The 14,211-nt window shown below is 51.6% G+C and overlaps 1 protein-coding gene across 1 annotated transcript in view; it reads left to right on the forward strand.

Moving 5' to 3' along the window:
• Positions 1–7,149: 7,149 nt before the first annotated feature.
• Positions 7,150–14,211, forward strand: part of NLRC5 (NLR family CARD domain containing 5) — a 111,548-nt gene continuing 104,486 nt past the window's right edge. The window contains 6 exon segments of the mRNA XM_065898366.1: positions 7,150–7,205; positions 10,279–10,415; positions 10,557–10,658; positions 11,452–11,537; positions 12,441–12,496; positions 13,868–13,978. Coding sequence (XP_065754438.1) covers positions 7,150–7,205; positions 10,279–10,415; positions 10,557–10,658; positions 11,452–11,537; positions 12,441–12,496; positions 13,868–13,978 — 548 coding nt within the window.

Consider the following 14,211-nt stretch of genomic DNA (forward strand, 5'->3'; position numbering starts at 1 on the left):
CCTGGGTGGCAGAGGCCAAGTGGTAGAACTTAAATCACCAGAGATAAGGTGGCTGTGGATACCATTATGGTACCAGCAGAGTCTAAAAAGAAATAGAATCGTTGGACTTGCAGAGACCTAGGGCATTGGCCAGTTGATCATGGTGTCCCTTGGAAAGAAAGAAATGGGGGCAGGCTAACTGAATTCTTGATCTGTGTAAGCAGAAGTGAACAGAAGTCTCAGTTGAATCACCCAAACGGAATCAGCTTCTCCATCAGTTCCCGGACTTGAGACAGTTTCCAGACCCAGAAACCCTCGAATGAAGCGGGGCAAGTCTCCTTGAGGAAGGACCCTGCAACACTGAAAAAATTTACACTGTTTTGCCCAGCCTTCCCCTAAAGGAGCCTGAAGCTTTTTATCAAGGTGACTGTGCATTGGGGAAAAGGAAATAATCAGGCTTTGGGGGGATGGCTGGACACAGCCTCTAAACTAAAACTAATTCAAGGAGACCCAAAACGTGACTGTGGTCCGCCAGTCAAGAGTAGAAACTTATGGGGCTTCCCTGGTGGAGCAGTGGTTGAGAATCTGCCTGCCAATGTAGGGGACACGGGTTCGAGCCCTGGTCCAGGAGGATCCCACATGCCACGGAGCAGCTAACCCCGTGCGCCACAACTACTGAGCCTGCGCTCTAGGGCCTGCGAGCCACAACTACTGAAGCCCTCCCACCTAGAGCCCGATCTCCGCAACAAGAGAAGCCACCGCAATGAGAAGCACGCGCACCTCAACGAAGAGTAGCCCCTGCTCGCCGCAACTAAAGAAAGCCCGCATTCAGCAACAAAGACCCAAGGCAGCCAAAAATAAATTTTTTTAAAAATGCTCAATTTAAAAAAAAAAAGAGTAGAAACTAATGGAGGTCAGGTCCATCTCACAGTAGGTCCAGTGGGTCCCTGAACCCATCTTGTGGTTATGGCCCCAATTCCGGGATGTATAGTTGAAATAGACACACAGGCACATCTTGTTTTACTGTGCTTTACTTTATTGTACTTCGCAGATAACTGTTTTTTTTGCAGATTGAAGGTTTGTGGCAACCCTGCGCTGAGCAAGTCTATCAGGACCATTCTTCCAGCAGCATTTGCTCACTTCGTGTCTCTGTGTCAGATTTTGGTGAATCTCTCAATGTTTCAAATCCTCCACCAGCAAAAAGATGATGACTCACTGAAGGCTCAGATGACGATTAGCATTCTTTAGCAATACAGTGTTTTTAAATTAAGGTACGTACATTGTTCTATTAGACATAATGTTATTCCACACTTAATAGACTATGGTATAGTGTAAACATAACTTTTACAGGCACTGGGCAACCAAAAAAAGTTCATATGACTCACTTTATTGCGATAATCGCTTTATTGCAGTGGACTACAACCAAACCCGCGGTATCTCCGAGGTGTGCCTGTACTTAGCAACGGGCAGAATCCCCACATTGGTTCCCTCGCGTGTGGAGTGAGGCCTATTATGGTAGGAAAACCAAGTGGAAGTCACGAGGACTGCCTCTACCTAGGAAAATGGTAAATGAAAAACAATACTGCATCCCTGGAGGGACTACAGAGATCAGTGCCACCATCAAGGACTTGAGAGATGCAGGGGTGGTGACTCCCACATCTCCAACCCCCGTTCTGTCTGTGCGGAAGACAGATGGATGACAGTGGATGATCATAAACTGATGATTGGAGGTGGTGGCTCCAATTGCAGCTGCTCTTCCAGATGTGGTTTCATTACTTGAGCAAATTAACACATCCGCTGGTTCCTGGTTTGCAGCTACTGATCTGGCAAGTGCTCTTTTCTCAGTACCTGTTAGTAAAGACCACGAAAAGCAGTTTGCTTTCAGCTGGCCAGACCAGCAATACACCTTCACTGTCCTGCCTCGGGTAGATCAACTCTCCAGCTTGATGTCATTATAATTTGGTCTGCAGGTATCTTGATCACCTTTCCCTTCCACAAAATATCCCACAGGTTTAACATCGATGATATATGCAGATTCCATCTAGAGAACAAGAAGTAGTAACTATAGATATACTGGTAAGACATTTGCATTGTCGATGGTCGGAAATAAATTTCACCAAAAGTCAGGGGCCTTCCACCTCAGTGAAATTTCTAGCGATGCACTGGTTGGGTGCGTGTCAAGATACCTGTTTTCTCAGTGAAGGATAAGTTATTGCATCTGGCCCCTCCTGCAGCCAAAAAACCAGGCACAACACCTAGTTGGCCTCTCTGGATGTTGGACCTCTCTGGGTGTGTCACTCTGGCCCATTTACCAAGTGACCTGAAAAGCTGCCTATTTTGAGTGGGGCCCAGAACAAGAGAAAGATTTGCACCAGGTCCAGGCTGCTGTGTGTGCTGCTCTGCCACTTGGGCCACAGGATCCAGCAGATCTCCTGGTGCTTGAAGAGGCGGGGGCAGGCAGGGATGCTGTCTGGAGCTTGTGACAGGTCCCTACAGATGAATCACAGTGGAGGCCCTTAGGATTTGGGGGCAAAGTCCTGCCATCCTCTGCAGATAATCCCTTTCCTTTTGAGTAACTACTGGGCCATTGAATTTACATCTGCAAAGACTCTATTTCCAAATAAGGTCATCCTAGGGTTCTGGATGGACGTGAACCTGGGGGGACACAATTCACCCCACAACAGGGAGAAGTGCTTTCCGGAGACACAACATTGATGTCATTGAACTGGAAGTTCAGACAGCTACCAGCCACTCTGGGCTCCTTAAGCCTCCAAGTCGTCAGGCAGAGAAGGGAGTTATCTTATTGGCTGGGGTGACTGACCCTGACTACCAAGAGGAAATCGGGCTGCTACTATACAATTAGTTAACTTTACATAACAGGATCTTTCTTCTTTGGCCACGCAGCCTGCGGGATCATATTTCCCCGACCAGAGATCGAACCCCTGCCGCCTGCAGTGGAAGCACAGAGTCTTAACCACTGGACCACCAGGGAAGTCCCTACATCACAGGATTTAGGTTACAGGATCTCACAGAGAAGAGTAACTGTCACCCACGGACTTGGCATTCTCTTCTGGGGAAAGGATCTGTGTGTTCTGGGTTATAGACAGGATAGTTGCATCACATTCGATGGAAGCAAGGCTTTGCTATTTTCTTTATCTGGAGATTAAGTGTGGTTTAAGGACGTGTGCATGTGTAGCAAGCTGATAAAAGGTGAACTGGGCTAGGCCTAGTCATTCAATCAAACACTAATCTAGGTGTTGCCGGGAGGTTATTTTGCAGATGTGATTAACATCTACAATCCGTAGACTTTAAGTAAAGGAGATTATCCTCTGCATCTGAGTTGGCCTCATCCAGCTAGCTGAAAGACCTGAAGAGACAAACTGAGGTTTCCAGAGGACGAAGCCGTTAAGGCCGCGGGCGGCAGTGTCAGCTTCTTCTCAAGAGTTTCCAGCCTGCTGGCCTGCCCTGCAATGTCAGACTCACCTAGCCAGCCTCTACGATCATGTAAGCCCATTTCTTGAAAGATAGAAACAAGCAAATAATCTCCTGTGGGTTCTGTTTCTCTGCTAGAGCCCTGACTGCTAAAGGGCCCCAGCTCTGGAGGTTAGGAGTCCTGCTCCTCAGCCTGGTGCACCACACTGACCAGTGGGGTTGCTGCCAGGCAGGCTGTGTCCCTTGTTCAGAGTCAGCTGCCCCCCGGCTCTGCTTGAGACCAAAGGCATATGGGGGCAGCTCCAGAGAAGGTATAAGGCTTTGCTCTGTGCCTCACAAAGAAGGTTTCCCATTCCAGAAGTGAGCTGGACAGCCTTGGGGAAATGGGAAGAGGCAGCCTCCGCTGGAAGCACGTCCTTAGGGTGGAAGGGGTGGGATATAACGGTGCAGGGAGCAGGAAGTGAGGTGGGGCTAGCTGTCTCCGACGTGACACATCCAAGAGCGGCTTTGCCCGCAGTGGTACCCAGTGGCCCGGCAGCAGCCGACTCAGGCGCTCTGATGCCTGTGGTACTCAGGCATGGCAGGAGCTTGCGTTCCCTGCCACACAGCTGGCTGAAGAGCACACAGGCAGGCACGTGTCACGGGGTCGACACTCACAGTTACGCACTCAGGACCTTCCTGGTGCCGGGTGTTCCTGCCCTCATGGAGCTTACATCCTGGCAGGATGACAGAGACTAAAGAAGGAAAGAAGTGGACATAAAATGACAAGTACTGGGGAAAAAACATAGAAAGAAAAGAGAATAATGGGGGACACTAGTTAGCAGTGGGTTTGGGGGAGGACAAGTGGTTAGACAGTGGTCAGGGAGGGCCTGTGAGGAGGTGACGCCAGAATGATGAGCTGAAGCAAACCAAGCAAAGATTTGGGGAAGGGTCTTCCAAGTAGAAAGGCGAGTGCAAAGGTCCTGAGGTAGGAAAAAGGTCAGCATAGCCAATGCCTTAGAAGGTGGCAGGCGGCTGAAGTTGAGTGAAGGGGGTGGTGGGTGAAGGGATCCAAAAGTGGGGGGACAGATCATATAAGGGCCTTCTAGGCCATCGTAAGGAATGTGGGTTCTAGTCAAAGTGAGATGGAATCCATTGGAGGAGTCGTAAGGGAGGGAACAGTATGGTCTGATGGATTATAGTTCAAGGAGCTGGAGTTTTCCGGGGTTGGGGGGAGGGAGGAGAAACGATTTACACACAAGGGGTATAGGAGGGAAGACTGCGTACTGAGAACCTGCAGGGAAGGCCTCAAATCCAGGGTCAGAGCAGGGAGCTGAGGGCATGGAGGAGCGTGCCAGTGATGACAGAAGGCAGGTGGGAGGATTTGGGGTCAGGGAGGACTAGGGGGTGGGTTGGCTGAGGGCTGCAGGGAGCTGCAGAGGGTAAGAGTCCTGGTGTGGGCTGACTGGGAGACCCGCATCTAGGTGGTGCTGGAGACCGACAGGGAGGCGTTGGTAGGATGAGGCCAGAGAGGTCGTCCCTAGGGAAGGGCAGAGGGTACAAGGGCAGGAGAGCTGGTTTGAGCCCTGGGGCCTCTCCAGGCTGAGCCCCTGCTCCCTCATCCAAAACATAGACCCCTAGGACATAAACTGTTCTGTCCACCCCACAGGGGCCATGAGGCTCAAAATAATGCAGTGTTCTCCAAAGGTGGCAAACGTGCCCTGGGGTGGGTGTGCAGAACCAAATCTAGAGGGTCTGTCCCTTATTTTAATAACCGTGTTACTTTTCAATGTATTAGATAAGCGTATTTTTCTACTTAAAGTGGAGATACGAAGTTCCCTTTTGAAATACATTTAAGTAAAGCGAGTCGGTTTAAAAGGTTAAGTAAGTAACAGTCTAAAGCATGTACAGAGAAGGCAGAAATCATGGCAGTAGTTTTTGAATGATGGAGGTCAGGAAACACTAAAAGCTTTGTGAACATACAGCCCATGAAAATGTTTTTTAAAAAAAAGACACGAATCTCATCGCAATCGTCTGTTTGGGTGGCTCTTGTGGGTTCACGTGCACACGTCTGGGCGTGTACGTCTCATAGGCAGATGTAGCTGGGGTTGGTGTGTAGGGGACCTGTGCGTGTACGTGGGATGTGCACATCCGTGCACACACGCACGCAAGGTTATTTGTATGTGCACGTGGATTGCTTTATCTGGGCAGGTGTGTGGATACAGGTACACCAGGTATGCGAGCATTTTGGGTTACAGCCGCCTCCCCCTCCCAGCCCTCAGCGCTACCCAGTGGCACTGGGCTGGGCCGGAAGCCTGGGGCCAGCTGGTCTCCAGCCACCAGGGGGCAGCAGAGGCCGAGCAGGGCCTTCTTGAGGACGGGTCTCCTCTGAGTTTGGCATGCGAGGCCTTCTGAAGTCTCCCTCTGTCCTGTCCCCACTTCCCCAGATCGCCCCAGGCCTCTGCCAGATTAGCCAGTGGCCCGTGGCTGAGGCTTGCTGGAAGACCTAGGACTCAGAAAATGGACCTGTGGTCGTAGGTGGTTTGGGACTCCTGGGGTCATGGGGGGAAGGGACCCGGGTCCCTGAGGTGCTGGCATCTGGAATTCTGGGGGGGTGTACAGCTGGCTGGCCACTTCTGACTCTTCTGCAGGCTGGGCTCTGGGTCTCTTCTCAGGGGTGCTCTGTAGCTGTCTGTCTCCCTTACTCTCAGCCCCACGCCTGCTCAGAATACAGCTGAACCCTTGGGCTCACCCCAGCCTTGTGGCGAGTAGGCCCCTCCGAGGCTCCCAGGTTGGCATCACAGGGGCAACTGGATCCTAGAGCCCTTCGGCTCTGTCCCCGCATCCAGGGCCACCACCTGCACTAACAGGGAGGAGCACCCCCAGGTCAGCCCAGTGGCGGCAGTGACTAACCCAAATCCCGGAAGCCCCCCCAGTTTTTCCATCCACAAATACGTAACGAGGTCCTACTGTGTGCCGGGCACTGCTGCAGAAACTCACCTTCTAGTGATGGGTGACACTTCTTCCCTGCCAGCCTTGAGGACGGAGGCCTCGCTAGAGCAGAGTATATTAACACCCAGCCTGGAGAAGAGGATGAGCCATGCTGATAAGACAGCCGACTGTGGGCCAGGCAAGCAATACCCCCTTTAATTCTCCCACCAACCCTAGGAGATGTGTAAAATGCGCCCATTTTATGCTTGAAGAAACTGAGGCTCTGAGAGGTTAAGTGGCTTACCCAAGTTGCACAGCCGATGTGTGGCCCATGCTGGGAGCCACGTGTAGCCTGCTCGCATTCATAAGTTCTCTTTCTTTAGAGACCCCTGGGCACGACGTAGACACAGCCGCCTACTCTTTGTTGTGACTGAATATGAAGGAGCAAAGTCAGTCCTCCGGGGACTGAAGGGTGACTTTATCTCCCCCATCCTTGCCCTCACCCCCACCCCAGGTGACCAAGTTAACAATCTAGTGTGTGTCCTTCCAAATAATCCGATATGGACCTACATATACATAATCAGGGTCTGGGGCTGTCATCATTATCTGCTTTAGAGACATTCTTCTCCCTCAGTGAAACTGTGGTAAACTGAATAATGCCCCCCTCCCCCCTCCCCCCACTAAAAAGATATCCCCGCCCTAATCCCTAGCTGACTTTTTGCACTTTTACAATCATCGTGATGTAGGATTCCATTTACACAAAAGGTCCAGAGCAGATTTGTGGTTGCCAGGGGCTGGGGGGTTGGGAGGAGTGACGGCTTATTGGGTATGGAGTTTCCCTTTAGGGTGAAGAAGGTGTTCTGGAATTTGACGCTTACAACGCTGTGAGTGTATTAAATGTCACTGCACTGTACCTTTTAAAATGGTAAACTTTAAGGTATGTGTACTTTACCATGATAAAAGTAAAAGAGGATTAAATGAGATGATGTAAACGGCATATAGCTCAGAAATATAGCTGAGATTATGATTATTAAGTTTTAAGAATTTAAGACGCAGGGTTCTAAGTTTGAAGGGATAGATTTGTTTTATTGAAATAGTTGATTTAAAATGTTGTATTAGATTCTGGTGTACAGCAGAGTGATTGTTTTATATATATATATATATATATATTCTTTTTCAGATTCTTTTCCCATACAGGTTATTACACAATATTGAGTATAGTTCCCTGTGCTATACAGTAGGTCCTTGTTGTTTATCTGTTTTATGTATAGTAATGTGTATCTGTTAATCCCAACTTCTTAACTTATCCCTCCCAGCCAGGGATAGATTTGTTTTTTTTGGTTTTGGTTTTTGGTTTCGGTTGGTTGCTTGGTTGGTTCTATTTGTTTTATTTTGCCTTTTAAACCTTTTTTTAAAAAATTTATTTTATTTATTTATTTTTGGCTGCGTTGGGTCTTCGTTGCTGCGTGCAGGCTTTCTCTAGTTGTGGTGAGCGGGGGCTGCTCTTCGTTGCGGTGCGCGGGCCTCTCTCATTGTCGTGGCTTCTCTTTGTTGCAGAGCACAGGCTCTAGGCACGCAGGCTTCAGTAGTTGTGGTGCGTGGGCTTTAGTAGTTGTGGCCCATGGGCTCAGTAGTTGTGGCTCGCGGGCTCTAGAGTGCAGACTCAGTAGTTGTGGTGCATGGGCTTAGTTGCTCTGTGGCGTGTGGGATCTTCCCAGACCAGGGCTCGAACCCATGTCCCCTGCATTGGCAGGTGGATTCTTAACCACTGTGCCACCAGTGGAGCCCTTATTTTGCTTTTTAATCCATTACCCCCTGGGCCTCTCATACTCCCATGCCAGGCCCCCCAGCAGCCAGCTGCACTAAAGGATGGGCATGCCTCCCTCTCTGCTGTGGGTACAGCCGCGACCACCAGAACCCTGGCCGGGGCACCCTCAGTCACTGCCCTCCACGACCCCAGGAGTGGAATATGAACAGCAGCCAGGAGGACAGTAGCCCGCCAGGGAGTCTTCCCGTTCCTGGGAAATGGAGCCCATTAACGAGGCTCCCGAGCCCCAGCCCGTGGATGGGGGTGTTGGGGATTCCTGGGCGGAATCTCTGCCCTCCAGCTCCCACCCTGCTGTGGCCAATGGGCACATGCCTGCTCATCATACCCTCGCGATGACTGTGGGTATGTACCCCCCAGGGGCTGGGTGCCCAGGGGAAATAGGCCCCCCCAGCTGGGCCTTGGGAATCTGTGAGGCTCACCCAGCTCTGTGAGTGGGTGTATCACGTGGGGCTAGGGAGGGACCTGCCCGGGAGCAGTCTGGGCAAGCCCTCCCTTTGTAGATAGCATCCTGTCACATCCTTGCGGCCCTGGCTCCCTGCCTGAGGACTCCTGAGAAGGGGAAATTGGCTGTTTGGTCTCGGCTGCTAAGGGGAATTCTTGGCCCCAGCTGTGAGTAAAACACTGTATGTCATAGTTTTTGAGAAATAATACATTCGTATGACCCAAAATTCAAAAGGTGTGGAATTCCCCCACCCCTTTCTCCCAGACACCCAGTTCCTCCCAGAGGTAGCCCATGTTTTCAGCATCTTGTGTACCCACCCAGAGATACTTTGTGCTGATCAAGCAAAAGCCTATATATAGGACTCTTTTTTTTTTTTTTTACTGGAGTATAATTGCTTTACAATGTTGTTAGCTTCTGCTGTACAGCAAAGTGAATCAGCTATATGTATACATATTGGGTCCACTGCCTTTATCTCCTTGGATGCAAAGGGCAACGGTCAACATTCTCCCATTTTACAGATGAGGCAACTGAGGTTCAGAGAGAGCCAGTGACCAATCCACGGTGACACAGTGAGTGAGTCAAGGGCCAACTAGACCCGATCCCTGACTCCCAGTGTGTGCTCCTACCCACCCCCACTCGGGGCTCGGGGACTTGTGAAAGCCCTCTGCACAGAATACAGACCTTATAGTTTAGGTCCTCCTTCTAATGTCCATCAGCTTCTTCACCTAGAATATGTTAGTGCACCTCTCTGAGCTCAGATCCCTCACCTATGAAATGAAGGTAATAACTGATAGCTCCTTATGATATGAAATGAAGATAATAACTGATAGCTCCTTATGAGGTTATCGTAAGAACCAAATAAGATAAAGCATGTAAAGAGCTCAGCACAGCACCTGGCTTTTCTACGCCATTCAACAAGCTTTTATTGCGGGCCTACTATGTGCTGAGCACCTACTATGTGAGGATCCAGTGCAGCCATGATCCTGGCTCAGGGAGCTCACAGCCTAGCAGGCTCACAATAAGAGCTCAATGAACGGTGGATGTTATTATTCAGCAAATAGTCATCTTGCCTCCTGGTTCTGGGAAGCGGAGGTGAGACCACCGTACCTGAGTCTCCACCCAAGTCTAGAATGTGGGACTGTGAGAGGAGGGGCTGGCATCTTGTTCCCCACCCTCTGTGTCCCTGACTGGGGTCACATTAGTTGAGTAGGTGCTCAGTAAATATTTGTGGAATGAATGTGCAGAGGCAAAAACCTTCGCGGAGGAAAGCCCCTCACTCCCCCCCCCCGCCACACACACACACGCATGCACGGACACACAGATTGCTCCAGGACGGGAGGACTGACAAGTGACTTGATTTCCTTTTCTCTGTGACTTTTGACTATGCAGATACCAGTGTTATATTTTAAAACTTAATTGATTAATATTTAAAAATGGAATGGCACAAGAGCTCATCCATGGTGAACCATGCTATGTGTCCTGTGACTGGTACTGAAGAGAATTCAGAATGGGAGGGGGTGGCAAGGACGAGGTACGTACTCCAGGAAGGCGTCCTATAGAGGGTGGCCACAGAGACAGACCGTGGCACTAGGAGCCATGATCATTGTCAGCCTGGCTCCTGTTACCATCTTAGGACGTGGGGTTAAGTTCAGTGTGGCAGAACGCCGTTCTCTTGGTGTGTCCCCAGGCCTCCTGCCCCGCTGGACCTAGGCTTCCCAGACCTCCGGAGCTGCAACTGTGAGGTGCCAGGTGAGTGCCAGCACGTCCCTCTGTGTGTTCGCCTGTCGGTAGAGCTCCTGGCGGTGCGGGAGGGGGACACTGACGGTGAATGCGCTGCTCGGTCCTGGGTGTGGCAGGCGTTCACTCAGAGTTGTTCCCTTCCTACCTCTCAATCCTCTGGAAGCCAAGGACATGGGAACCCAGCTGGCAGGAGTGGTCCCGACACCCCCAAAATTCTGATTCCAGGCTACTGTAATTGCAAAGAGACCTTGAAGGGTGCCGGCATGGGGCCGGAGGTGCACTCCAAGATAGCCGCTTGCCTCATTCTGCCCCAGAGACAGGCTGTCGGTGATGGAGGGGGTTTGGGAAGCTCCAAGGAGGGCAAAAGCTCTGGGGAGACAGCAGGTCAATGGGGGCAAAGAAAGAACCCAAGGTGGGGAGGCCCTCTCACTGACTGCTGTGTGGCCTCAAGCAGCTCGCTTCCTGTCTCTGGGCCTCAGCCTCTTGCACAGTTCAATAAGGGAGGCTAAGGGCAATGATCTCCAAACCAGAATACGGAAGTGTGAGGCACGCGGGGCGTGCAAGGTGGGGGCGTGCAAGATGCTGCTGCGCGGGACACAGATGCAGCATTAAGTACCCTGGTACCAAACTCCAGCGAGGGGAAACCCACAGAGCCGTCTCCCTTTTTGAACTGAGTTTTGATTTACATGCAACAGCAGGCTTCAAACTCAGGGTCATTGTCAAGAGAGAGTATCTGGCAACAATGAAATGTCTTCATTTTATTGTCATTATGTGTTGGCCTCTTTCTATTTATGGCAAAAGAGATAACGTTTATTTTTACATACATTTGTTTAAGTAAAAAAAAGAATAAATTTTGTTTTAACTTTTAAGCAATTATCCAGATACATAGGAGAGGGCAAACATGGTGCCAGGTGGTAGAGGGGAGACAAGCAGAAGGTGGGAATCCTGGCTGGATGCCTGGCTCTGGACCTGAGAGAAGGCCGGAAGGGCAGCGAATTAGGCAAGACCCTCTGCCCCAGAAGTGCCTCCTGTCCCGTGGGAGCTGTGCAGACATGAGCTCCGTGTGGGCCCGCCCACGGCTGCCCGAGAACCACGCTCGCTGCCTCTCTCCTGCCCCCAGTCCTGCTGGGCAGTGACCGCGCCTGCCCCAAAGGCATTTTGTACCAGGCGTTGTGTACCGAGTTACCAAGCCTGCCCTCCTGGGGTGTAAGTACCACCACCACTGCTCTGTGCATGCATCTGTCTGTCCACCCATTTGTCTGTCGGTCCAGGGCTCCTTTGGGGGGCATCCACTGAGAAGGAGACTCCCTGGCCAGAAGCCAGCTCTGATGCAGGGGCTGCCACACTGTAGCCCAGAGAGAGGACAGCCCTGGGCTGAGTGGAGCAGTCCTCACTCTCTCCTGTCCTCACCTTCAAGTCAAGCTCTGTGGTGAGAAGGTCCCTGAGGGGCTGCAAACAGCCTGATGTGGGAGTTTGTGTTTGCCTGGGACCCAGGATCATTCTGGGGTTCAAGTTAAGTTTCAGAGCAGAGCCAGGTTTAGGGTCAGGTTAGAAGGTGAAGGTTAGGAGGTCTGTGTGTATTTGGTGTTGGGGATCCTTCCATGGCTGGAGTCAGGGATTAGCATGGGCCCAGGATGGGGAGGCTCTGTCACTCACTCACTGCTGTGTGACCTTGGTCAGCTCCCCTACCTTCTCTGGGCCCCAGCCTCTTAAGGGCATAGGGAGGCTAAATGCAATGATCTCTAAAATGCAGGATCTCAAAGTTTGAGTCCCAGGACTAAACACTCAGTTTGTATTTAGGGGAGGAGGTGTCCCAGCACAGTGACGGGTGACGCTGGGCTTAGTGTGTGGCTGGGCTCAGAGGCTGCCATTTGACTAGGATCATGGGGTTCCTGTGTGTTGGGATCCAGAGGCTAGGGTATGACTGGGGTCTCTGGCCAGGGTCAGGGGTCAGAGCTCTCTCTCTATGTGCCCTGAGCGTAGCCATCTAACTTATGCCAGAGTGAGGCCAAGTCCAGCCCCTCATCCCAAAGAGGCTGAGGCCAGGGGACAGGGCACTGGTCCTGGGCCTGCAACCCCTCACCACTGCCCTCCCTTCTCATGAGCCAGGAGACCGCCAAGGTGATCCAGACAGCCTCCAGCGATGTCAAGGGCAAAGGGCCATGGTGATCCTTGGCCAAGTCAAGTAAGTTCTGCACAAGTGAGTCAGGCCTGGGGTGTGAACAGTTGGGGATTGGTGGGGAGTAGCCTGAAACTTGCCCCCAGCCCCCAGAGAGCAAGGGCAGCCAGGAGAACTCAGACCTCCCCACCTGACTTGACACCAGGGCCAGAAGCCTGGTATTGCACAACCTGCCCCCACCATGCTGCTTCAACCCACTCACCGTCCCCCAGTGCCCCTGTGGGGATTTATTGGAAGGTATCAGTCTCTCCAACAGCCCCAGTAAGATTCGGGCCTTAGAACAGCCCTTTCTCTCCCCTATTGATGGGGTCTTTTTTGGGTAGAGGGAGGCAGGGTAGTAAGATCTCTTGGCAAACTGAGTCTCCTGACTTTACCTGGGCTGAGGCTGTGCTATAGGCCAGGCGCCTTTACAAACAATACCTCATTTTACCTTCAGCACATCCCTCTACTGGCCCTGCTTACTGAACAAGGAAACAGGAGCTCGGAGAGGCTAAGCATCTTGGAGGTCACACAGCGAGGCTAGCAGCGGCAAGCTCAGGTTCCAACCCAGGTCTGAGCACTAGGCTTGGCCCCTGGAACACGACACATCCACCTTCTGGGCCCCTCAGGCTGCAAGGGAACAGATTCTGTGTCTGTATATCTGTGTGAGGCCTCAGGGATGGGGAAGACACTGCTCAGGGACCTAATCTTTGTCCTAAAACCTCATCTTCCCCAAACCGCCCCCACCGCCCCCCCCCCCACCAAGGACAAGCTCAATAAAGGTGGACTCTGATTTGCACAGGTAACCAACCTGGTGCTGGAGTCGGTGTAAACATTTTACTACCACTAGGGGGCGCTGGCGATGCTGAATACCACCATTACCTCTTGGGAGGAAAGCACCTGCCGCCAGCAGCCCGAGTGGGGGTATCCCAGGTCTAGTGGGGCGTCCAACGGGGCCGCCCCAGCCCCACACTCTCTGTGTAACATTAGGCTTCAGTTTCCCTTCTATAAAATGAGGATAAAGCCACCTTAGACCTACATCACAAGAGGTCAGAGATGGCAAAGTTGCCTGGAGAAGTTAAAAGAGATATTACCCTGAATAAATCATCAACAATTCAATAAGACCAAACTTCCATAGAATAAATTTCATTAATATATAACTTATCCAAAATAAACATGGGTGGAGTAGAGATTAAATGTGATTGACCATGACTGATGCTAGGTGAAGCTGGACTCAGCTCCAGGAGGATAGGGCAGGGCTCTGCCCACTGCATCCCTGGGCAGTGCAGGATGACAAGAAGTGGAGATGTGACAAAAACACCCCCTTGCCTCTTCCCAGGCCCCCGACACCCTTCCTCATTTCCTTTTGTTCTCCCAGCGTCCAGATCAGCCTCCTGTCGGTCTCCAGCAGCCAGGTAGAGTTGGTGGAAGACAAGCCCACCAATGTCTCCATTCAGAATGCGCCTGTGATCTTCAAGGGGACCCTGGGGTGCCTGGAGATAAGCATTCCCATTCAGCTGACACGCCTCTCCCTGGCCCTCTCTGGGCTGAGGGCGGAGAGAGGGTCTTGGGCCGTGGCCTCCTTGCAGGTTGAGGGTTGATCAGCCTGTCGACTTTGAAATCGACTCTACTGACCTTCAGATCAACACACACAGCTGAATATGTGTCCTACTCCCTCTGGGGAGGCAGGGAGGCTGGACTCCAGGAATCGGCCACAGTGGA

The sequence above is a fragment of the Phocoena phocoena genome, chromosome 20 (assembly GCF_963924675.1).
Source record: "Phocoena phocoena chromosome 20, mPhoPho1.1, whole genome shotgun sequence".
Classification (NCBI taxonomy): Eukaryota; Metazoa; Chordata; class Mammalia; order Artiodactyla; family Phocoenidae; genus Phocoena; species Phocoena phocoena.